This window comes from Eubalaena glacialis, chromosome 1 (genome assembly GCF_028564815.1).
Source record: "Eubalaena glacialis isolate mEubGla1 chromosome 1, mEubGla1.1.hap2.+ XY, whole genome shotgun sequence".
Taxonomy (NCBI): Eukaryota; Metazoa; Chordata; class Mammalia; order Artiodactyla; family Balaenidae; genus Eubalaena; species Eubalaena glacialis.
In genome coordinates, this window is record NC_083716.1 from 42,593,365 (window position 1) to 42,620,344 (window position 26,980).

Consider the following 26,980-nt stretch of genomic DNA (forward strand, 5'->3'; position numbering starts at 1 on the left):
ATAAAGGGATAAGAGATTTACATAGGCACTTTGGAAAAAAAAATTTGAAATAAATATATGAAATGTTCAATCTCATTTTGGAAATGCCGATCAAGACCACAATGTGATACCACTAAAATTATACCACATTGATCTAAATTAGAAAGACTGACACATCAAGGATGCAGATGGGGACCATCACTAACTCAGAGAATTCTTGACACAGTCACTATGAAAAGCAACTTCACATTTTCAATAAAGTTAACTATGCTTATACTCATAGAGAAACTCAGGCACATTCTCTGTGCACCAGGAGAAATCATATAAAAATATTCACAGCAGGATTGATTATAATAGCCCCAAACTAGAAACCACTCAAATATTCATGAATAGTGGAATGTGAAAATGAATTGTGGCATAGATACACATAGAAAATAAAATACATGAATAAACAGCAGAAATGTGGTTGAATCTTGAAAAAGATAAAGATGAATGAAAGAAGGCACATGCTAAAACATACATACACTGTAATTCTGTATATACACATTAAAAATAGACAAAAGTAAACTATATTATTTATGGATGCTTATTTAGTTGGTAAATCTACAATAGAAAGAAATAAACTGTCACAGTGGTTAATTGTAAGTGGAGGAAGGTGATTAGGACTAGGAAGAAGCACCCAGGGGGCTTTCCTGGTGATGCATTATATACTTGGGATATACTTGCATTTATGTTTACTTTATAATAATTTATTAAACTGTGCATTCATGCTTAATCACTGTCTATATATTACACATTCTTTCTTAAAGTTTAAAGGACAAGATTTGTTCTTAATAAAAGGTTTCAGAAACAGTTGCAATCCTTCCTGTAAAACCAAAAATTTATTGCCAAACTTCATCCTCAGTGAGGCAGTAAAGTCAGCGTAAGTAATTGTGGTGAGCTATAATGTTTGTGGAGAAGGATAGCTGAATCCAACTAAAGTGAATAGGCCATGAATCCTCATCAGTCTATAAAACAGAAGTACAATTTGTATAAAGTTGGATCTCATAAATAAGTAATGTAGCATTAAAAGGCACAGCAAGATGAATAGAGCAGGAGTTTGTGAGGCAAAAAATGGTGGGTGTTTCTTCTTAGGCAAATATTAAATAATTTAAATGTGTATATATTTTAAATGGGTGAGTGAAAAACACATTTCCAAATGTGTGACTGAACAGGCTGGTTACAGTTCTTCTCTTTGTAATCTTCTTACACCTGGATATATCCCTCATTATCATTTCCTGTTCTCTCAGGTGGTAAATATGTTGTCCTGTACTAAATATAAATTTCAATTTTTCTTTGCATTAACAGTGCTTTTTTTTTTAAACATCTTTATTGGAGTATAATTCCTTTACAATGGTGTGTTAGTTTCTGCTTTATAACAAAGTGAATCAGTTATACATATACATATATCCCCATATCTCTTCCCTCTTGCATTTCCCTCCCACCCTCCCTTTCCCACCCCTCTAGGTGGTCACAAAGCACCCAGCTGATCCGCCTGTGCTAAGTGGCTGCTTCCCACTAGCTATCTATTTTACATTTGGTAGTATATATAAGTCCATGCCACTCCCTCACTTCGTCCCAGCTTACCCTAACGCCTTCCTGGGTCCTCAAGTCCATTCTCTAGTAGGTCTGCATCTTTATTCCCATCCTGCCCCTAGGTTCTTCATAACCCTTTTTTTTTTTTTTTTTAAGATTCCATATATATTAGCATACGTATTTGTTTTTCTCTTTCCGACTTACTTCATTCTGTATGACAGATTCTAGGTCCATCCATCTCACTACAAATAACTCAATTTCATTTCTTTTTATGGCTGAGTAATACTCCATTGCATATGTGTGCCCCATCTGCTTTATCCATTCATCTGTCGATGGACACTTAGGTTGCTTCCACGTCCTGGTGACTGTAAATAGTGCTGCAATGAACATTGTGATACATGTCTCTTTTTGAATTATGGTTTTCTCAGGGTATGTGCCCAGTAGTGGGATTGCTGGGTCGTATGGTAGTTCTAGTTTTATTTTTTAAGGAACCTCCATACTGTTCTCCATAGTGGCTGTATCAATTTACATTCCCACCAACAGTGCAAGAGGGTTCCTTCTTCTCCCCAACCTCTCCAGCATTTATCATTTGTAGATTTTTTGATGATGGCCATTGTGACTGGTGTGAGGTGATACCTCATTGTAGTTTTGATTTGCATTTCTCTAATGATTAATGATGTTGAGCATTCTTTCACGTGTTTGTTGGCAATCTGTGTATCTTCTTTGGAGAAATATCTATTTAGGTCTTCTGCCCATTTTTGGATTGGGTTGTTGAGCTGCTTGTAAATTTTGGAGATTAATCCTTTGTCAGTTGCTATGTTCGCAAATATTTTCTCCCATTCTGAGGGTTGTCTTTTCATCTTGTTTATGGTTTCTTTTGCTGTGCAAAAGCTTTTAAGTTTCATCAGGTCCCATTTGTTTATTTTTGTTTTTATTTCCATTTCTCTAGGAGGCAGGTCAAAAAGGATCTTGCTGTGATTTATGTCATACAGTGTTCTGCCTATGTTTTCCTCTAAGAGTTTGATAGTGTCTGGCCTTACATTTAGGTCTTTAATCCATTTTGAGTTTACTTTTGTGTATGGTGTTAGGGAGTGTTCTAATTTCATTCTTTTACATGTAGCTGTCCAGTTTTCCCAGCACCACTTATTCAAGAGGCTGTCTTTTCGCCATTGTATATTATTGCCTCCTTTATCAAAAATAAGGTGACCATATGTGCGTGGGTTTATCTCTGGGCTTTCTATCCTGTTCCATTGATCTATATTTCTGTTTTTGTGCCAGTACCAAACTGTCTTGATTACTGTAGCTTTGTAGTATAGTCTGAAGTCAGGGAGCCTGATTTCTCAATATTGCTTTGGCTATTCGGGGTCTTTTGTGTTTCCATACAAATTGTGAAATTTTTTGTTCTAGTTCTGTGAAAAATGCCATTGGTAGTTTGATAGGGATTGCACTGAATCTGTAGATTGCTTTAGGTAGTATAGTCATTTTCACAATGTTGATTCTTCCAATCCAAGAACATGGTATATCTCTCCATCTGTTTGTATCATCTTTAATTTCTTTCATCAGTGTCTTATAGTTTTCTGAATACAGTTCTTTTGTCTCCTTAGGTAGGTTTATTCCTAGGTATTTTAATCTTTTTATTGCAGTGGTAAATGGGAATGTTTCCTTAATTTCTCTTTCAGACTTTTCATCATTAGGGTATAGGAATGCAAGAGATTTCTGTGCATTAATTTTGTATCCTGCTACTTTACCAAATTCATTGATTAGTTCTAGTAGTTTTCTGGTAGAGTCTTTAGGATTCTCTATGTACAGTATCATGGCATCTGCAAACACTGACAGCTTTACTTCTTCTTTTCCAATTTGGATTCCTTTTATTTCTTTTTCTTCTCTGACTGCTGTGGCTAAAACTTCAAAAACAATGTTGAATAACAGTGGTGAGAGGGGACAACCTTGTCTTGTTCCTGATCTTACTGGAAATGGTCTCAGGTTTTCACCGTTGAGAACGTTGTTGGCTGTGGGTTTGTCATATATGGTCTTTATTATGTTGAGATAAGTTCCCTCTATGCTTACTCTCTGGAGGGTTTTTATCATAAATGGGTGTTGAATTTTGTCGAAAGCTTTTTCTGCATCTATTGAGATGATCATATGGTTTTTCTCCTTCAATTTGTTAATATGGTGTATCACATTGATTAATTTGCCTATATTGAAGAATCCTTGCATTCCTGGAATAAACCCCACTTGATCATAGTGTATGATCCTTTTAATGTGCTGTTGGATTTGCTAGTATTTTGTTGAGGATTTTTGCATCTATGTTCATCAGTGATATTGGCCTGTAGTTTTCTTTCTTTGTGACCTCTTTGTCTGGTTTTGGTATCAGGTTGATGGTGGCCTCGTAGAATGAGTTTGGGAGTGTTCCTCCCTCTGCTCTATTCTGGAAGAGTTTGAGAAGGATAGGTGTTAGCTCTTCCCTAAATGTGTGATAGAATTCGCCTGTGAAGCCATCTGGTCCTGGGCTTTTGTTTGTTGGAAGGTTTTTAATCACAGTTTCGATTTCAGTGCTTGTGATTAGTCTGTTTATATTTTCTATTTCTTCCTGGTTCAGTCTTGGAAGGTTGTGCTTTTCTAAGAATTTGTCCATTTCTTCCAGGTTGTCCATTTTATTGGCATATAGTTGCTTGTAGTAATCTCTCATGACCCTTTGTATTTCTGCAGTGTCAGTTGTTACTTCGCCTTTTTCATTTCTTTTTTTAAAAATTTTATTTATTTATTATTTATTTATGGCTGTGTTGGGTCTTCGTTTCTGTGCGAGGGCTTTCTCTAGTTGCAGCAAGTGGGGGCCACTCTTCATCGCGGTGCGCGGGCCTCTCACTATCGCGGTCTCTCTTGTGGCGGAGCACAGGCTCCAGACACGCAGGCTCAGTAGTTGTGGCTCACGGGCTTAGTTGCTCCGTGGCATGTGGGATCTTCCCAGACCAGGGCTCGAACCCATGTCCCCTGCATTGGCAGGCAGATTCTCAACCACTGCGCCACCAGGGAAGCCCTCTAATTCTTTTGATTTCAGTCTTCTCCCTTTTTTTCCTGATGAATCTGGCTAATGGTTTATCAATTTTGTTTATCTTCTCAAAGAACCAGCTTTCACTTTTATTGATCTTTGCTATTGTTTTCTTCATTTCTTTTTCATTTATTTCTGATCGGATCTTTATGATTTCTTTCCGTCTGTTAACTTTGGATTTTTTTTGTTTATTTGAAATGTTTCCTGTTTCTTAAGGTAGGACTGTATTGCTCTAAACTTCCCTCTTAGAACTGCTTTTGCTGCATCCCATAGGTTTTGGGTCATCATGTTTTCATTGTCATTTGTTTCTAGGTATTTTTTGATTTCCTCTTTGATTTCTTCAGTGATCTCTTGGTTATTAAGTAGTGTATTGTTTAGCCCCATGTGTTTGTATTTTTTACAGATTTTTTCCTGTAATTGGTATCTAGTCTCATAGCACTGTGGTCGGAAAAGATACTTGATACAATTTCAATTTTCTTAAATTTACCAAGGCTTGATTTGTGACCCAAGATATGATAGACCATGGAAAATGTTCCATGAGCACTTGAGAAGAAAGTGTATCCTGTTGTTTTTGGATGGAATGTCCTATAAATATCAATTAAATCCATCTTGTTTAATGTATCATGTAAAGCTTGTGTTTCCTTATTTTTCATTTTGATGATCTGTCCGTTGGTGAAAGTGGGGTGTTAAACTTCCCTACTATGATTGTGTTACTGTCAATTTCCCCTTTTATGGCTGTTAGCATTTGCCTTATATATTGAGGTGCTCCTATGCTGGGTACATAAATATTTACAATTGTTATATCTTCTTCTTGGATTGCTCCCTTGATCATTATGTAGCGTCCTTCCTTGCCTCGTGTAATAGTCTTTAAAGTCTATTTTGTCTGATATGAGAATTGCTACCCCAGCTTTCTTTTGATTTCCATTTCCATGGAATATCTTTTTCCATCCCCTCACTTTCATTCTGTACGTGTCCCAGGGTCAGAAGTCAGTCTCTTGTAGACAGCATATATATGGGTCTTGTTTTTGTATCCATTTAGCCAGTCTATGTCTTTTGGTTGGAGCATTTAATCCTTTTACGTTTAAGTTAATTATCGATATGTATGTTCCTATTACCATTTTCTTAATTGTTTTGGGTTTGTTGTTGTAGGTCTTTTCCTTCTCTTGTGTTTCCTGCCTAGTGAAGTTCCTTTAGCATTTGTTGTAAAGCTGGCTTGGTGATGCTGAATTCTCTTTGCTCTTGCTCGTCTGTAAAGATTTTAATTTCTCCGTCGAATCTGAATGAAATCCTTTAGGCGTAGAGTAATCTTGGTTGTAGGTTTTCCCCTTTTATCACTTTAAATATGTCCTGCCACTCCCTTCTGGCTTGTAGATCTTCTGCTGAAAGATCAGCTGTTAACCTTATGGGGATTCCCTTGTATGTTATTTGTTGTTTTTCCCTTGTTGCTTTTAATATTTTTCTCTGTATTTAATTTTTGATAGTTTGATTAATATGTGTCTTGGCGTGTTTCTCCTTGGATTTATCCTGTATGGGACTCTCTGCGCTTCCTGGACTTGATTAACTATTTCCTTTACCATATTAGGGAAGTTTTCTACTATAATCACTTCAAATATTTTTTCAGTCCCTTTCTTTTTTTCCTCTTCTTCTGGGACCCTTATAATTCCAATGCTGGTGTGTTTAATGTTGCCCCAGAAGTCTCTGAGACTGTCCTCAATTCTTTTCATTCTTTTTTCTTTATTCTGCTCTGCAGTAGTTATTTCCACTATTTCATCTTCCAGGTCACTTATCCGGTCTTCTGCCTCAGTTATTCTGCTATTGATTCCTTCTAGAGAATTTCATTTATTGTGTTGTTCATCATTGTCTGTTTGCTCTTTAGTTCTTCTAGGTCCGTGTTAAACATTTCTTGTATTTTCTCCATTCTATTTCCAAGATTTTGGATCACCTTTACTATCATTACTCTGAATTCTTTTACAGGTAGACTGCCTATTTCCTCTTCATTTGTTGGTCTAGTGGGTTTTTACCTTGCTCCTTCATCTGCTGTATGTTTCTCTGTCTTCTCATTTTTCTTAACTTACTATGTTTGGGGTCTCCCTTTCGCAGGCTGCAGGTTCATAGTTTCTGTTGTTTTTGTTGTCTGCCCCCAGTGGCTAAGTTTGGTTCAGTGCATTGTGTAGGCTTCCTGTTGGAGGGGACTAGTGCCTGTGTTCTAGGCTGGATCTTGTCTTTCTGGTGTGCATGTTCTCGTCTGGTGGTGTGTTTTGGGGTGTCTGTGACCTTATTATGATTTTAGGCAACCTCTCTGCTAATTGGTGGTGTTGTCTTCCTGTCTTGATAGTTGTTTGGCATAGGGTGTCCAGCACTGTAGCTTGCTGGTTGTTGAGTGGAGCTGGGTCTTGGCATTGAGATGGAGATCTCTGGGAGATTTTCGCCGTTTGATATTACGTGGAGCTGGGAGGTCTCTGGTGGACCAATGTCCTGAACTCGGCTCTCCCACCTCAGAGGCACAGGCCTGACACCCAGCCGGAGCACCAACACCCTGTCATCCACACAGCTCAGAATAAAAGGGAGAAAAAAAGAAAGAAAGAAAGAAAAATAAATAAATAAAATAAAATAAAGTTTTTAAAATAAAAAATAATTATTAAAAATGAACAAATTAAAAAGTAATTAAAAAAAGAGAAAGACAGAAAGAAAGAAGAGAGCAACCAAAGCAAAAAACAAATCCAGCAATGATAACAAGCACTAAAAAGTATACTAAAAAAAAAACAAAAACAAACCCACAGAAGCCTAGGACAAATGGTAAAAGCAATGCTATACAGACAAAATCACACACAGAAGCATACACATACACACTCACAAAAGGGAAAAAGGAAAAAATATATATATATCGTTGCTCCCAAAGTCCACCACCTCAATTTGGGATGATTCGTTGTCTATTCAGGTATTCCACAGATGCAGGGAACATAAAGTTGATTGTGGAGATTTAATCCGCTGCTTCTGAGGCTGCTGGGAGAAATTTCCCTTTCTCTTCTTTGTTGGCACAGCTCCTGGGGTTCAGCTTTGGATTTGGACCCGCCTCTGCGTGTAGGTCGCCTGAGGGCGTCTTTTCTTCGCTCACATAGGACGGGGTTAAAGGAGCAGCTGATTTGGGGCTCTGGCTCACTCAGGCCTGGGAGAGGGAGGGAGGGGTACGGAGTGTGGGGTGAGCCTGCGGTGGCAGAGGCCGACGTGACGTTGCACCAACCCGAGGCGCGCCATGCATTCTCCCGGGGAAGTTGTCCCTGGATCACAGGACCCTGGTAGTGGCGGGCTGCACAGGGTCCCAGGATGGGAGGTGTGGAGAGTGACCTGTGCTTGCACACAGGCTTCTTGGTGGCTGCAGTAGCAGCCTTAGTGTCTCATGCCCGTCTCTGGGGTCCGCGCTGATAGCTGCGGCTTGCGCCCGTCTCTGGAGCTCCTTTAAGCGGCGCTCTTAATCCCCTCTCCTGTGCACCACAAAACAAAGAGGCAAGAAAAAGTCTGTTGCCTCTTCGGCAGCTGCAGACTTTTTCCCGGACTCCCTCCCGGCTAGCTGTGGTGCACTAACCCCTTCAGGCTGTGTTCACGCAGCCAACCCCAGTCCTCTCCCTGGGATCCGACCGAAGCCCGAGGCTCAGCTCCCAGCCCCCGCCCATCCCGGCAGGTGAGCAGACAAGCCTCTCGGGCTGGTGAGTGCTGCTCGGCACCGATCCTCTGTGCGGGAATCTCCCCGCTTTGCCCTCTGCACCCCTGTGGCTGCGCTCTCCTCTGCGGCACCGGAGCTCCCCACTGCGCCACCCACAGTCTCCGCCAGCGAAGGGGCTTCCTAGTGTGTGGAAATCTTTCCTCCTTCACAGCTCCCTCCCACTGGTGCAGGTCCCATCCCTATTCTTTTGTCTGTTTTTTCTTTTGCCCTACCCAGGTACGTGGGGAGTTTCTTGCCTTTTGGGAAGTCTGAGGTCTTCTGCCAGCGTTCAGTAGGTGTTCTGTAGGAGTTGTTCCACATGTAGATGTATTTCTGACGTATTTGTGGGGAGGAAGGTGATCTCCACGTCTTACTCTTCCGCCATCTTGAAGGTCTCCAATACTACTTTTTAAATCAACCCTATGTATACTATTCTACATGTTGAAATTCTAAAAGTAGACAGATTTCCAGTATCAACAGTTTTTCTCCATTTATCAAGACTACTTATTTACTTGCACGTGTATGTGTGTGAGGTAAGCCAAATAGGTATTTTAGTTGTTGACATATATTTCTCTTTCTACAACGTTCATGAATCTTCAGTGGAAAAATGTACTTTCAGATCATTTTAACCCATTAGGTCTAGTTTAATTTAGCATCTTATAAGACCCAAATATTGGGCTGGGTAGTGAGGTTTCTAAGATCAATATGACACAGTCTCTGCTTTCAAGAAATTTGAGTAAATGGAAACTTTCAATAGACTTTGGTAAGCACTACCAAAAAGTTGTGCACAGTATGAGATGGGCCATTTAGGACACAGAAAAGTTCAGAAAAAGCTTTTCTGGAAAAGATTATGTTTGACTAAAATTTCCAAGGATGAGATATCTAAACAAAAAATGGAGAATGAAGAAATGAGGGCAGAGGGCATGAGCAGAGGCAAACAGACATGGGAGAGTTCTGAGAACATGCATTAGTAATCTCAAGCAGGTTAGTATTCCTGGAGGTGAAGTTGTAAAACAGTAATGGGAAGTGTGCCTTGTTTGCTGCATTGAGGGTTACTTTCTACTATTGAACTATGTTTGTTAGAAACATCCCCAGCAGTTACATTAAGGATAAGTATGAGGTTTAAGATTAATGATAGGATAATGTATTAGAAGGTTGTAACAACAGGTCAGGAGACATATAATGAGAGCCTGACTGTTGTTGTTTTGGAGAGAGGAGAAAATCTGAAAACTATTTGAAGCATGTAAAATTATCAAGATTGGTGACTGACTGGATACGGACGGTGAGGGAGAAAGAGAAGACTGAGATGGCTCTCCAGTTTGGCTTGGGAATAATAAACTGAGATGCAGAATTCAGGAGAAGAAGCCCTTTCTGAGGAAGATGAAAATAAGGGTTCAATCTTAAACATGTTGAATTTGAGGTACCTGTAGGACATTCAAGAGGGTTTGTTTTACAGATAAATGTCTATTTGAGGCTGTAGGCTGAAGGAGCAGAAGCGGTTATAGATATAGCTGTGGAAGACATCAGCATCCAAATGTAATTAAAACAGTGGTTTTTAATGTCAGTGGAATTTCCCCCCAAAATGTGTAGAATTAAAACAAATGAGAAGACAGTTCCAATATCTAAAGTTTGTTTTGGAGGTGATGAATATGGTTATTACCTTGATTGTGGTGATGGTAACACAAGTGTACACGTATATTTCCCAACTCAAAGTCACCAAACACATACATTAATTATCTGTCCCTTTTTGTATACCAGTTTTACCTCAATAGAGCTAGGAGAAAAAGGACTAATACAATATTTTTTAAAGAAGGTTTATGAAGAAACAGATAAAGGGAAGACAAAAAGAATCAGACAGGCTTAAACATGAAAACCAGGAGCAAACAGGTAATAGAGTCTCATAAAGGAGAGTGTGAGATCCATCTCAAATGCAGCAGTGAAGTTATTCAGATAAAGATGACATTTAGCAATAAAGAGGTCATTGGTTACTATGGGGTTGAGGATGGATATCATTCATTATGCATCTGGGATTATACAACTGTGAATATTTATACACACACACGTATGCACATGTACATGTATCTATTATAATAGCTGATAGTAAGACTAAAAACTGGCGAAAGGATATATCCCAAGTAAATATTATAAAAATATATGCATAAAATTTTCTAATCTATTTATGAACCACTAATTGAACATCTGAAAGATCACCAAGCTTCAAAAATACTCACAAGCAATAGATAAATCTCCATTATAAATATTTTTAGGTAGCAGCATTAAAATGGACATCATTAAGTTTTCAAATTGTGTGGGCTTCTTTTCTTTACTTGACTGAGTACAGTTTTTGCATTATATTGTTTGATTTGACAAGAGAACCCATAAATATTCACACTTGTGGCCCACTTAAAAAAGAAGTATTATAGTTTTAGGCACTGTTGAACATCATGCTGAGCTACAAAAGCTAAATGAAACACCGTAAAGCTCCCCACCTTCATTTCATTTTTAGAACCCCACAGAGGGAGAAGACAACTACATTAATCAGAGACAGACCACTGAGGTTCAGATTTATTTTGTTTAATATTAAATTGTATAGTTGAAGGAGATATCAATTTCTTTTTAAAATGGCACCATCACTACCCTTCTAAACACTGCAGTTTACTAATGATTTTAAAACTGCTTTAAGGGTTTAAACCTGAATCACTACCACCTCATGCCAGCTGAGATTTAGCATGCAGATCTCACAATGGGAATACATTTGTTTCAGGTTAAATAAATTCAGCCTCTTTTATTTTAGAACTGGAAGAACATTTTGTTGACTCAGAGCTCTATTTTTGTTACTTAGAGCTAAAAGAAGTCAGTTCAGCATAAGAAATTCTACAAGGTATTAACTGGAACTTTGATGGGAAGAGGTTCACTCTGTATTGTATATAATGCTGAGAACCTTTTTTAACCTTAACAGGCAGTGTTGTTTCCAAATATGCCTTCCCTGATGAATCTGTGCACGCATGCATGCCCAGGGCTACTCTGAAAACTGAGATGAAGAACTGAAAAAGAATTCTGGCCCCTAAGAAACTCCTCAAAGAGATGCTATCATGAAGGCTAGACATCTTTGACATGAGCTCCAAGGTTTCTCTCTGCTGCTCTCCCTTCAGTATCCACAGACCTGAAACATGCACACAGAGTGATGCGCTGAAGCACCTACAGCAGCAAGTGTGTCTAAGTAAAAACACCCTCTCATTCTCCTTGATAAGCTAGACTCTGTTAGAAAAGTACAAAGAAGTTCTCTTGTGACCCTGTATCTAAGACTGTGTTTATTAAAAGATCTTCTTTTATCTTCCCCTCACTCTCCAACCCAGACTCAAGATTGAATCTATGAGACATTAGTTGAGAAAACAAATGAAAATGACACACACCATACTGAACTAAGCATCATGATTTTTTATCTCCTGTGAAATACTGTGAAGGGTACTAAACAAAACATTACACTGACAAGTAAAGTCTTTTTATCAGTGGCTATTTCATTAGGCCTTCCTGGCCTACCCCATCTGAACTCAACATGTATTAACCAATTTTCTAGAACTTCTCTAAGCAAATCTTCCATTATTGACAGACAATTGACTTTTTCTCACATTGCCTTTTTGGCTCAATTCTGTCTTGTATCACATCCACCTGGTATAACTATTTCTTTTTTTTTTTTTTTTTAACCTAGAATCTTACTAATTTGTTAAGTTACTGCAGATGATACATTTTTCCCATGAATCCTGACAGAGCTACCTTAGTCCTTTGTGGTGTTTTTCATTCCTTTTAGTAAATAATCAGTATGACACATTTGACATTTGACATAGAGACACAATCTATTCTTACTGTGTTTGCTAGGTTTTATTCTATGCACATCTTTCCCCCAACTATACTGCTACTGCTTGTGTTTTGAGAATATGGAAAAGATTCTCAAATTTAAGTGTGGTATACTATATCTGTGTATAGTAACTTCTACATTAAAAAACAAGTTTAGCCAGACTATTACTCAACCATAAAAAAGAATGAAATAATGCCATTTGCAGCAATATGGATGGATCTAGAGATCATCACACTAAGTGAAGTAAGGCAGACAGAGAAAGACAAATATATGATATCGCTTATATGTGGAATCTAAAAAAAAAAAAAAAGATACAAGTGAACTTTTTACAAAACAGAAACAGACTCATAGACATAGAAAACAAACTATAGTTACCAAAGGGGAAAGGGGGGCGGATAAATTAGGAGGTTGGGATTAACATAAACACACTATTATATCTAAAATAGATAACCAACAAGGACCTACTGTATAGCACAGGGAACTATACGCAACATTTTGTAATAACCTATAAGGGAAAATGTTATCGAACCCTGACCTCTGGCCACCTCCTAGGGGTAGATAACTGAACTAAGCTGTACCAATTTTTGAATTTGAATGGAGAGACTGAAGCTGGTTGAAGCTGCTACCTTAATGGCAGTGTCCATGTAGTCCAGTTGCCGAGGCCTCCACAGACTATGGCCCATGGAGACCGCCGCCACCATTAGGTCACGAAAGCCGGGATGGGGAAGAGGTTCGCAGCTGCTTCAAGGCCTGGGCCTGGCCAGTGGGCGGCCCTGGCGAGGGCTCTGGAGCTCTACAGGACACAGCCTTCAGCCTCTCCCTGGGCCCCCAGCTCACCCAGCGGCCTGAGGCTGCAGGGCCTGGAGGGCCCTGGGGAGAAGGCCTCCATCTGCCTCTCCCCACACTCTGCCCCGAGGACCACAATAAGGCTGACTGAGCGGGACCTCTAACCGCGCTAAGAGTCGCGTGTTAATGGTCGTATATAATACTAATGGCTGCATGCCCACTCTAGCCCTATTACAAAAATAATCTGAAAAAATATATATGCATAACCATATCACTTTACTGTATACCTGAAACTAACACAACATTGTAAATCAACTATACTTCAAATTTTTTTAAAGTTTATTTTTAATATGCTAATAAAACTTTTTGCTCTGTATAATCCAGAAATACTGCTTCAGAAGTATTACCTAGTAAGTAAAGTTTGATACTACAACACTACCTAAATAAATGAAAAGGAAATACAAGGTTCCTTCAGCATTTGAATTCAAATATTGGTTTATTCGTACTAAAACGTCATTAGAACAAAAACGCGAAGTTGGTAACTCAAATTGAATACAATAACTAACCATACATATTTTGGTTTTAAGTGTGTCTTAATAGTTTTTGGTGACAGTTAAAATTAAATTTTATAAGTGGAGCATGAGTCATTTAGTGAAATTAATATATTACATAGTTATCATTAGGTAGCAATAGGAGACCATCGTGATGCATCAAGGTTCCATTCTATGAACTGGAACTGTGCTGAATCAGTGGGATGCACCTGCTTTGGATGTTTTCCTTCTCCTTTGTACTTTCAAACTCATTTTGGTTTTTATGAAAACATGTTATTGCCTAAAGACCAGGACAATTATTCCTTTATCAAATTATGAGTGCTAAAGTCTACATTTCAATTTTTAATGCTGAGAAATTATAGAGAATGTTTCTCATCAAATTTAAGAACTAGGAGACAATAAATAAAAGTTAATGCTGTAATTCTTTCAAAGACAAAGAATCACTAGGAAAAGTGGCAAAGATAAGTTAAGAGAAAGGAAAAATAAAACTAAAAATCAATCAGCATGCTAATGTCTATGTAGGTGTTATGAGCTGTATGTTCCCTATGGGCTGTATGTCTCCAATGCTAAGTAAATTAAAAGAAATGGGAAAGATAATTTTCCTAAATTTCCAATACCTCTTTATTTTATCTGACTACTTGATAGATATGATTAAAATAATTTTCAGTTTTCATCAAAGTGTCATCCTAGAGTGACAACTGTAATATAATTTAACTATTATGATTAAACTATTACATTAGTTCAAGTTTCAATGTCTGGGCTATTATAATTGCCTTCTAATTCAGCTTTCTGGATTTATAATCTCCCATTACAATCTACTTAGCAGCAATGTTCATAAAATAAAAATCTAATGATACCAGCACCTCAGAGCCTCTAGAGGTCCCCCCAGCACCTTCTACAACATGGCAAAGAGAAACATTTATGATATGGCACATCTTATTTAATGTAATTATGATATGTCACATGCTGTCATTTGTCTATGCTTTTATCCATGCAATCACCTTTCCTTAGACAGTTTCTAACCCCTTTCAACTTCCTTCTCACCAGTATTCATCCTTCATGAATCAGCTTCAACATTGCCCCCTTTCTCTGTTTTCAGAACATGCCCCTCTTATAGATTTAATCACCTTCTTTGCTTGGTGTAACAGAAACTGTCAGTGCCGCATGCATGTCTCTCAGAGCATGTATAGTTTCTGGCCAACTTCCATCTGCTAGTAACTGCAGTCTCACTGAAAGCCCTTATATCAGAATTGCAGAGAGCTGGATGCTTGCTTGGAGGCAGGAAGTGTTGAAAATGTGCCCTCATCCACAGCAGCGCTGACCAAGAACTCTCAGGTGTTAGTGTGTGAATTTACCAGTTCCATCACTTTTCAGGATCATTAATTCTGGGGAATGTATTTTGTGTCACTTCCCAGAATTTGCCCTTCAGATTAAGCTCCATTTCTCTTAAGGACAGCTGGTTAACTGCAATCCCTTTATTGTCTGCCTTCTCTTCTCTGCATCACTTCCTCACTGCCCTATTAGTATTACTTTAACTTCTCAGAAAAACTATTTATACTTGACTCTTTTGTATCCAGGTTTTTTCTTGTAGAATCTACAGTAAAACTTTTGATACCAGAGGTACTGTGTGGGGTTCTGGAGTTGAATGTCTTGCTGGCCACATGGCATCAAGACCACTTGGCATGTTGTAACAGAATAATTACAAGACTCTCTCTTGTGGTGAATTGGGATGGTAAAAAGGCATAAGGGGATGTATATCTTATCAATTTCTCCAGGATTTGAGAAAGATAGTGACAATGATAATGACAATGACTATGGAGTTAACAGTTGTTGCAAGTATTGTCAGTGCTCTCAGGAAAAAACCTGATGAGCTCAAGCTCAAGTCAGAGGGGTCTCGCTGACAGCATTTAAAGAAACCCTCCTCTTTTAAAGCCAGAGAGAAGATTGAACTGAAAAACAGACCCTTTTTTTGATTGTAATAGTAGTTGAATTGTAGAGAAGATTTACTGCAAAGCACCGGCAAACCTCTTATTTAAAACTCCAGGCCTTAACAGGAAAGATGTAGGACCCTGAAACCTGGACTTGAGGTACCAGGTTGACTCACTCTTGCTGGAGGAGTCTTTCCTTGCCTGGAGACCACATAGATGCATCATCTGAGGCCAACACTTCAAGATATATGTACATTCCTCAAAAATTTCCCTCATCTTATGGTTTCTAGACCCCTATGTTCAAGACCAGGCATGGCCTAATTGAAAAAAGTATTGTCTCTGATTTAAGAAAAATGGGATTATTCATCAAAAGAGTAACAGACACTGGCTAATATTTCCAGTTAGAGAGAGCATACCTAGAAATGAATGTTGAGTATGTTGGACAGGGATGCAACTGAAATATAAGGTACACAGGAGATGCTAAAGATATGTTTACACAAGCAAATGACATTACATCTAAGCATTTGTGTTTTGAGGTATGCATTTCCAAATTTATGCTTAATGGTATAGATAATTACATACTTCTCTAAAAATACTTTATTGTAATTCCAGAAAGTAAATATATATTAAATAAGAAAATAATACTCTCAAATGAATCAATGTTTAAATTATACAATGGTCATAAAATATAAATCAGTGAGCTTAACAACTTAAATCTAAATGGACACAGTATGATTTATAAAAAAAAAATCTTGAAGGTTATCCAGCACAGTGATCAAGAATGAATGCACTTTATTACCATCTTGTCTTATACCCAAGTGATCTTGCTTATTGCTTTCAGATAATTCTGATGTTCTATCATTTAACACATGGCATTAGCTGAATCTCTTTTCAAATTAAAATGTAAGAAAATTACTCACTTTTAAAAAATACATTTAAGATACACATAAATACTCCACTTACCCTTACTTGACCCACAAACGCATTGGCTTCCTCTTCCACCACTGATAGATTTCTGAGCAGATAGGGATCAAACACTGGAGCATTGTCATTGACATCTGTCACCACCACATTTACTGTAGCAGTTGAGGTCTTAAAGAAAAAAGATGGGGGGGGATTAAATGTGACAGGAGTTATTTTTATTTTGATGTCAGTTAATTGGTCATACTGGCATTTGTCTGTATGAAAGACATCTCATTACTATTCCTATTCCTTAGCTTTCCAAAAAAGACAAGGAAAAAAAAAAAAGAGGAAGCTCGCAATTTTCAAACACCTCAAAAAACAGATGGAAAAAACAAATGATATTAAAGGGCAAACATCTTCTTGAAAATGTCAAGTATTTCCTGGAGGCTTACTTTTAGAAAGTGTTTTACCTTTATCTTGTTCACATTTTGTGGGTGGTAAGTTTTTGTTTATAGACACTTGTACCCCTTTTTCTCTGAAATGTAACATTTCTGCAGTTTTTACCACTTATATGTTGTACTGTTTAAAAATATAACTAGTACACTATAAAATAGCATGGTATGTCAAATGGGTATTTTCAGGTAAGCAAATACTACCAGAAAATACTATATTAGTAATTTTCTAGGTTCACATCTAAACTAAGAGTTTGAGGACCATACACCACTAATCATAAAAAACAAACACACACACACACAAACAGCCTTATGGTTATACAGCCTAAGGAAATGGTAAGTGGGTAATCCTACCAGTAGTACGTGCTACCTGGTTAAAAGGTAAAATCCCAGCCTGCTGCAACTCAAGAACATAATGTAGGTCAATGACTTTTGCACAATCAAGGAACATCATACATGACTCAAGCTGGAAACTGCTCTGTCTAATCAAAGCCTGAGTACAGCACATGCCCTCCACCCAGCTCTGTCACAGTGAGGGGCAGATCACAGAAGGCTGAGACCAAAATTAGAGAACGAAAGTATTCTAGGCTGGAAAATGAAAAATCCATTATGCTATGATATTAAATATTTAATAACATGCAAATAAAAAGTGGGAGGAAAAAGCAGGATGGTACTGTCATGAGAGAATTACTTAACTTTCTTTTTAAAAAAGACAAACAGGATTTGTCCTAATCTGTAAGTGATGTGGGGTGAGAGGCTAAAAAGCTGAGCATAAAGAAGTGACTTAGAGGAAGTGAATCTGAAGAAATTTTGCAGCGGTCATGGGCCCGAGGGGTCAAAAACTGGACTTCCTAGCTACTAAGGAGGAGAAGTCCTGGTAAATACACTATCCTTTCTGTTGCAAAATCAAGGAACATCTTCATACGTGACACAAGCTGGAAACTGCTCTGTCTAATCAAAGACTGAATATAGCACATGGTTTGTTGGGATCACTGAAGTTCTATACTCTATAAGTAATGCTGCATAAGGTCTAGACCAGGCCTTACTCAGATTAAAACTCAATAGTCAAATTTTGGTTGGATTAAGGTGATCTGTCCTTATTTTAACAGACATATATTAAATCTTCTTTTGAGCAATATAATTTTATTCCAAGCCTTTATAATTTTTCATATATAATGTCCAGTGGTCATTAAAAATATTACCAGGCATAGCAGGGAATTCTTGGGTATTGATAATGGCTTATTTCTTTATTTGTGTACTAGCTACATTGATGGGCTTATTTTGTGAAAATTTATACAGCTATTCAGTATGATTTGTATATATTTCTGTATTTAAAACTCCAATAAAAATTTTATTTAAAGAAATGTCAAAGACAAGCAGAACAGTGTTGTTTAGTCAAAGCCGGGAAACAACCTAAATGCCCACCAATAGTAGATGTTATATAATAGATTGTGTTTTTTGCACACAACGGAATAACATGTGATACTAAGAATGTACAGACTACATTCACCTCAATGAATTTCATGAATGTAAGGCTGAGTGTACGAAGTCAGACACAACACAGTACACACTACATGATTCCAAGTATATAAATTTCAAAGATTGGCAGAAATACTCCATTGTGATAGAAGTCAGGATAGGGATCACTTTTGTGAAGAAGGTAGAGTAGAAACTGGCACGATTGTAAGGCTGGGCTTCTGGAGTGCTAATTAATTTCTGTTTCTTGTTCTGAATAGTGATTATACAAGTATTTTCACTATGTGAAAATTCATTAAGCTGCACAGTTATGGTTTGTGCACTCTTCTGTGTGCATCTCTCCATGAAATCATTTAATTTAAAGAATGCATGCACATCAACATACGCTTGTGTGTAGATGTATATGGATATGTATAAATTTAAATGTCATCTGATTAGATGAAATACAGGTCATGTTATTTTCTCCTTTTAACTTTTATATATTTTCCAAATTTTCTCTAAGAGAGCTACATTGCTTTAATAACAAAAATCAGTTTAACAAATGGTATTTCTTTAAAAGTTGTGTTAGAGTTAAAGCTAGTAAAAAGATTTAAAGCTAGTAAAAAGATGTGCCTTTATAGTAGCAGTAGTTCCCAATTTGACTGAGGGTGAAGGAGACATTAAAATGGACAGCTGGGAGCCAAAATCTAAGAGTAGCCATGCTAGAGTTTGCTGACCTTCCTTCTAACTGCTTGCATAAAGTGCCAGCCTACCTGTATTTCCCTTACTGGTGTCCATCCTATTCTTTAAAATTCCCATTCTTGATACTATGGAGTGGGATGATTTCAGACTATACTGGGTCCTCAAAGGCTGTGGTCTGTAACTGGGTGGTATAGATGAGAACTGGATCACTAGGCGAACTAAGAAGTAAATAACAAGTCCACCATTCCTGTGCTAATAGGGGCTGAAATTTATAGACCATATAGATGTATTTATCCATATCTTAGAGATAGTATATGAAATAAAGAATATCCATTTCTCTGGCAGAAATGTAAAGTAATAAACACACATAGAATAACTTCCAGCTTATATATTTCTTGGAAAGTGGTCTGAAGATCACTTGCATCAGAATCACTTGGATTATCATTAAAACTGCAGATTTCTGGGCTACACATTAGAACTATTGACTCTATTCTGCAATATTCAAATTATATCTTTGCAATTTGTTTCACATAAATTGCTGGTAATCTTTTTATTTAAGAAAAGTCCATCCACCTGTGTTCTTATTAAATGTCTTTCTTAAAACCTATGATTATTAAGGCTAAAGGGTTAATTTTACTATAATTCTACAAAGGACATAAGTTTAAATATTTAGATAAGTGCTATCAAAATATGAGACTATTATTATTTTGTAATTACTTTCTTCTTCAACACCCCACTGTATGTGCACATGTATAAGTCGATCCCTAGAATTATATAAATGATGAAACTAACTGAAGAAGCTTTTGTTTGAAATCTAAATGTTTCTTTCCCTAGTGATATTCTCAGTACAAACTTTTGAAAATGAAACAAATTTGCTTAAAAGGATCATCATTTTAAAGCTGAATGAGACCTTATTCATTCTTAAAGAAAGAAAAATTGAGGGAACTAGAAATGCTAAGTGACCTGGCCAAGGAGAATTGAAATTAACAAGTAAATAACTGGAAAAAAAAAAAAAAAAAAAAAAGCTCTAGAAAGAACTAAACCACTAATGTTAGCCCAGAACTTATTTTCAGTTTTTTATGTGGCCAAAGCCATAATTAGTAGACTGAGACTATGCCAGATAGCTTAATACGCTATTTCTTTTCCATCTTTACTGTTGTCTAAGAAATCTTACTTTTAAGGCCAGAGGTAAAAGGTCCTAGCTAATATTACTTCCATTAATTTCTGATTCATCATGTGACCTATCTCAAATGGTTGACCTAAAACCTCCTTATTCATTTTACTTCACTCTAATTATACCCCTTACTCCATGCTTAATAATTCCCTTTTCCTTAGAATTTTCCCCCTCAGTTATTTTCTAGCCAAGTTACAGATTAAACTTTCATCATAAGTCAAGTTCTCAATTATTTTCTTCTTGAGATTCTCACTGACATCTTTACATATATCTTATACAGGCACACTATATTAATTAAGGGGATTGCATATGTAAAAAGTAATCTTAGATTTTATTTTTATTGACTCGTCTAATCTCTAAGTGCCTTCTCTTGGCCTCACTATTTACTAAAACTGTTTTGTATATTTTATTTTCCACATATAGCTGTTTATCTAATGTTTGAAAAGTGGCAAATAGCTTATTATGGGCAGATTGTTTACCAAATTTAAGTAATTATCCTTATCTATTTTTCTAATTTTCAATTAAGATGATAAAACTGTCTAGTATCAATTTTGTATGGTAAATTTTCTACAGCAATCCTCCTCAAAAAGCGTGAGGAGAGCACTATATACCCCCATCCAGTCTATTTTTTGATCAAAGAAGTCATTTCAAGTAAACTGGAGATACATTGCTATTTGAATTGGGTGAGTCTTCTAGACACTTATACTGAATTTGAAATTATTTCTAGAGAACAGTGCTGAGTTGGCCCATATGCACTAGACTAAAGACAAAAGCTACTTTGTGGCATAGAAATGGTGAAAAAAACAGTCTAATAAAGCATTGCCAATGAATGCATTGTTACAGTGCTTAAAAATCAGAATAGTGGTAGTTGTGGATGGGTAGATTGAAGAATACAATCAAAAGATTTTAAAACACACCTACATAACTAAACAATTTATTTATTTTTAATACTAATTTTTAGGTGCAGAGGAAATAAAATTTATCTTCTCTAGAATTATGGGCCCTTTTAAACCATTTCAATCATCAAGGATTAGTCAAGATTCCGAGCGCTGCTTACAAATAACCTGTAGAATCAGTCAACTTGGTTTCCTACGTGCTTCAAGGTATTTATGCACAAATTCCCTTCTGTCCACTGTCCCCCACCCTCAAAAAAGTGACTTTAAAGGAAATAGATTCCAACATGGTAAAACTGCCACAACTGCCAGTGCTGTGCTGGTGATGGACATAATGAAATACTTCTTAGACTAAGTTAGATTTCATTTTCCCCATAAATTAGGTAAGAGAGCAAATTCCACGTATCTATTCTGTCAAGTCAAAGTTGCAGCTCCATAACAAATTCAGAATATAGGTTCATTGATTCAAAGAGCCCATTGGAGAAAAAAGCACTTTGAGTAATTTTAAGTAGTTGCTCCAAATGAAAAAGAGATTAATTCATGAATTCATGATTGTAATAAATCGTTTTAGAGTGTAAACTACAAGGTTCTCTCAGTTTCTTTAGGACTATTTTTAAAACCTTTTCTCAAAGAGAGTACTCACCCCATCTGGCCTGCCATCAGAAGCAGTGACGATCAGAATGTAGCGATCAGTGCTTTCCCTGTCCAGTGCTTTCCCTAAGGTTAGAATCCCAGTACTAGTGACAGAGAAAACAAACAAACAAATGAGACAGAAAAAGATATTATGTCACAGGGAGTCTTTCTACTATTGTGAACTACTTTTGATAGTTGTTTTTTTTTTTTCCTTTCAACAAACACAGCTTGAGTATTTAACATGTATGATTCTAGGATTCATGCTGAAAATTGAAAAAGGCTTTTAAGGCTGTTGAGCCTCTTAGCAATAATGAAAAATTGCCAAACTGAATGAGATAAGTGAGTTGATTCTGTAGCCTCCAAGGAAAAAAAAAAAAACTATGCTTAATTCATTCCAGGAAGAAAGATATCTATCTTGTTTGTGATTATTTCAAAGGTAAAAGAGTCCATTAATCTTTAGCAGTTTCATAATGCTTTGAGTAAAAAAGTGATTTCTTTAATCTATATCACCACTCCCATTCATTGTCTCATATGTGACCACTATGGAAATGCAAACATCTAAATTTCATCTTTGATTAAACCATACAGATTAAAATATATTTTTTCTTCTTTCCAAATTTCAAAATAACTGAGTCTTACTGTAGAAAATTAGAAAATATACAGTGGAATATTAAAACTTTCATAGATATTATGGGTTTTTTTAATATTTCTTTTTATTCTCTATTATAACCATATTTAAATACATTATAATTGCTTTCAAAAGAGCACTCAGGCTGCATATTTTACATTCTTTTCAAGATAATATAATTTTATGAACATTCGTTCTCTCATTTTACAATTTATAAAAACAAACTCTTTTGTCGATACACTAACAATTTTACCATTTTGTTATTCTCTTGAAATTTAGATATTTCTTAAGTATTATGTATAATGGGAGATGAACAGCCTTTGGGAAAATTCTCATACTTAGAATATTTTTAATACTAATTCTTAACCTTTTCACTGTTTAGAATACATACTTTCAAATATTTAAGCTTTTATTCTCCCATATAACTTGTTTTATAACACTTTGGTCGCTTATTATGTTCTCTAAAACAAGTTCTACATTTATGTCTTAGATATTACAATCTGACGTTGTACATGGCATTTTAATTAAGGTCTAACAAGTATCTACTGTGAAGGAGAGGTTACATTAATTTAACAAAACATTAAAATATTTATCAAGTATAAAAGCATAATTTGTTTCTGATAGATAAAAGGCTTTCATTTTAATGCAAGTGCTTTTGTTGTTATAGTGGAATTTAAGCAATCCACACCACATATGGTAGTTGAGTACAGAAAGTCAATGCCAAGGAATCAAAATCAGAGTCACAGTTACTCTGTTTGTTTTATTTTATTGTTGTTATTGATATGGACTAAAAAAAAAAGTTCTAAACATATGGTATGACTATGAAAAACTGACTTTGCTCCTTGTACATTTTAAAATGTTTTGTCCAAATAACTGAAAACCAATTCCCAGAGTAGTTTGTAACAATCAGATTTGGATCAACTTCCCATACTGCAGATGGTTCAGATAACCCCATTCTAAAATGACATTCAAAGAGAAAAGTAAATCATTTATTGTTTCTGAGACTTATTCACAAGTAACTTAAGAAATAAGAAATCTGAAAATCTATCCATAGTAAAATGAAAGAAAGAAGAAAATTCAGTTATTGTTTTCCATTTTTCTCCTCAGTTTAAGCTTCGACTCTATATTATGCCTTGTATACTAAATTAGAAAATCACTAGAAATTTATACTGTATTAGAATTTAGAGCCATATTATACATAAATAGCTTATTTTTCATAGTCTGGTGATTATTATGGAAATAGTTCTTTGCTTAAGATGATGTGTGCCTTGTGTCCCAATGTAGTAGACAGTTAGACAGGATATTTGGGAAATGGAAAAAGAGAGAAAAAATAGGTACTGTCTTTTGGTATTCATAGCTGAAAGACTAGCTTATGAGTACACACAAGCATCCTTCCACAAAATTCCAGAAATAATTGGAAAGGAAGACTCTTGCTACCAGCTGAATGGAAGCTATAGAGCAGTATACATTAGACTGCATTTAGAAATGCAGTAAATCTTATCAGTCCATATACTAAAAATACGTAAGAATGACTCCTGATAAAACATCAATAATAGTGCTACTTAAATTTTACATAATTGAAAATATATTGCACAGCAGTGATGTCAGTGAAAATGGTGACGTAGACAGCTTGAAGAGATGGTCTCTCCACAGAAGCATCGAAAAATGAAGCAGGAAAAACCAGAAACAACTTTGATAGGGCTGTGGAAAACAGTCAAAGGTTGACAGCACCCAAATGAAGGTAGAATTAAGAAAAAGGCAACTTAAAAATTGAAGTAAAGATTTGTTCCATTTTTACTTGTCCTTGCCCCAGCCCTTCCTGGCTTAGAGTGGTCTTAAAGATGGTGGTCAACATTCCCAGTGTGATACTCTGGTCCTTGTTTCTGAAGGCAGCGAAACTATCCTTATTCACAAAGAATTGTGTTTATCTATTCCGACTGGTCTGGAGGCTGCCTGAAGGAATAATACATGGTTGTTGTCTTGTTTTGCCTAACTCAGAATTCACTCAAGGTGGAAAAGCAGTGGGTATTCCTGGAAAACAGTGTAAGTCAGGGAGCAACCTGCAGCCATTTGAGGCAATAGTTTATGTTTGAGGCATACAGTGGAACACCAAAAGCCTGGCAGGAAAAACTGCGTAGAGAGTTTCTTGGAAAATTAGGGCATTCAGAAGTGCCCACGTATACTGGTGAATAGAATTGAGAGTCCAGAAATGAATCCATACGTCTGTGGCCAGTTGATTTTCAATAAGAAGGCCAAGATCATTCAATAGGGAAAGAACAGTCTCTTCAACGAACGGTGCTGGGCAATTGGAGATCTACATGCAAAGGAATGTAATTGGACTATCTCATACCATACACAAAATATAACTCAAAATGGATCAAAAATCTATATGTGAGTATTGAAACCATAAAACTCTTAGACAAAAGCATAGGGCTAAATCTTTATGATTTGGGGTTTGATAATGTATTCTTAAATATGATAATAACAGCATGAACAGCACAAAGAAAAATAGAGAGGGCTTCCCTGGTGGCGCAGCAGTTAGGAATCTGCCTAACAGTGCAGGGGACACGTGTTCGAGCCCTGGTCCGGGAAGATCCCACATGCCACGGAGCAACTAAGCCCGTGTGCTACAACTACTGAGCCTGTGCTCTAGAGCCTGCGAGCCACAGCTACTGAAGCCCGCGTGCCACAACTACTGAAGCCTGTGCGCCTAGAGCCCATGCTCCACAACAAGAGAAGCCACCGCAATGAGAAGCCTGCGCACTGCAACAAAGAGTAGCCCCCCGCTTGCCGCAACTAGAGAAAGCCCGTGCACAGCAACAAAGACCCAACACAGCCAAAAGTAAATAAATAAAATAAATTAAAAATAAATAAATAAACAGAATAGCAATAGTATATGTATTTTAAAAAAAAAGAAAAATAGATATATTGATCTTCCTCAAATTAAAAATTTTTTGTGCATCAAAGTACAGTATCAAGAAAGTAAAAAAAACCCTACAAGATGGGAGAAAATATTTGCAAATCAGATATCTGATAAGGGTCTGGTTCTCCAAATATATAAAGGACTCCATACAACTCAACAGCAAAAAGGACAAACAACCCAATTAAAAAATAGGCAAAGAACTTGAATAGATACTTCTCCAAAGAAGATATACAAATGGCAAATTAGCACATGAAAACATGCTCAACATCATTAGTCATCAGGGGAATACAAATCAAAGCTACAATGAAATAGTACTTCATACTCACTACAGTAATTAACAAAACAGATGGGAAAATAACGTGTTGATGAAAACACGGAGGTATTGAAACACTTGTACATTGCTGGTGGGAATGTAAAATGGTTCAATCACTATGGAAAACAGTTTGGCAGTTGCTCAAAAAGTAAATGATTACAGTATGACCCAGCAATTCCAATTCTGGGTATATATTCAAAAGAATTGAAAACAGGTGCTTAAATACATCTATATTTGTGTGTGCTTAAATACATGTATCTATGTGTGTGTGTGTATGTGTGTGTGGATATTAGCCGTATCCACAATGACCAAAACAGAAAAACAGCCCAAATTTCCATCAATGTATGAATGGATAAACAAACTGCTGTGTACACATGTAACAGAATATTATGCAGTTATAAAAAGGAAAGAAGTACTGAGATATGCTTCAACATGGAAGAACTCTGAAACATTAGGCTAAGTGAAAAAAGCCAGACACAAAAGGTCACATACTGTGCCATTCTATTTATAGAAAATATCCAAAATAAATAAATCCACAGAGGCAGAACACAACTTGGTGGTTGTCAGTGGCGGAGGGGAAGGGCAAGTAGGGAGTAACTGCTTAACGGGTTTGTGTTTCCTTTTGGAATGATGACGATGTTCTGGAACTAGATAGAAGTGATAGTCGTACAACATTGTGAGTCTACTAAATGCCACTGAATTGTTGACTTTAAAATGGTTAATTTTATGCTACGTGAATTTAACCTCAATTATATTAATTATATTGCACAGAATTCCCTCACCAAACACTGAGGCTATATTCCTGAAATGTATTGTGATTGACAAAATCAAGCTCTTTTATACAATGAGTTGGTTTGCCAAGCCATAAAAATGGTGTTCAAAAGTTGTTTAAACAATGTAGATAAAAAGTAGTAGAGGGTATCTACTTCCAAACAAACCAACCTTCTATTTAAGTGTTCATTTTCCCAAACTGCATCATTTGTTAGGAAATATTGCAGCAGCATAATTATGCACTGAAAGAGATTATCTCACAGGTTTCATGCTTTGTATTCTTCCATTAATCTTTTTCAATACCTTCGACTGGCTGTGATTAACATCATTTATACTTACAAGTGTCTGAGTCTTTGGCAGATTTATCTTGCTGATTTGGGCATCATTTTTCAGGCCTTAAAATGATATTTAGAGAGGGTAGAGTGTACCTCAAAATGTGTGATTGCTTCTAGTTTGATATGGCATTCCATGTTGAACAGTAATTAGTGATTAACAAACACAGACCAATACAAAAAGTTAGATATTGGTAGCCATTCAGGTAAAAGATGATGGAGGCATGAACCAGCTGTGTGAGAAGGGTGATCTGAGCATATATTTTGAGAGTAGAGCTTACAGAAAAAAATGTATATCATCTTTCTTACATGTTAATATTCAGTGTAGTTCAAACTGATATGAAAAACATAAGCTTTAAATTTAGTGTCAAAATTAA

At 36.5% G+C, this 26,980-nt stretch overlaps 1 protein-coding gene across 17 annotated transcripts in view; it reads right to left on the reverse strand.

Annotated features, from left to right (window-relative positions):
- Window positions 1-26,980, reverse strand: part of PCDH15 (protocadherin related 15) — a 712,410-nt gene that overhangs the window by 196,391 nt on the left and 489,039 nt on the right. For all 17 annotated transcript variants that reach the window (XM_061195806.1, XM_061195799.1, XM_061195791.1 and 14 more), the window contains 2 exons: window positions 21,647-21,740; window positions 16,388-16,516 (listed from right to left, as the gene is read on the reverse strand). In XM_061195806.1, the coding sequence (XP_061051789.1) occupies window positions 16,388-16,516; window positions 21,647-21,740 (223 nt within the window). The remainder of the gene's footprint in view (window positions 1-16,387; window positions 16,517-21,646; window positions 21,741-26,980) is intronic.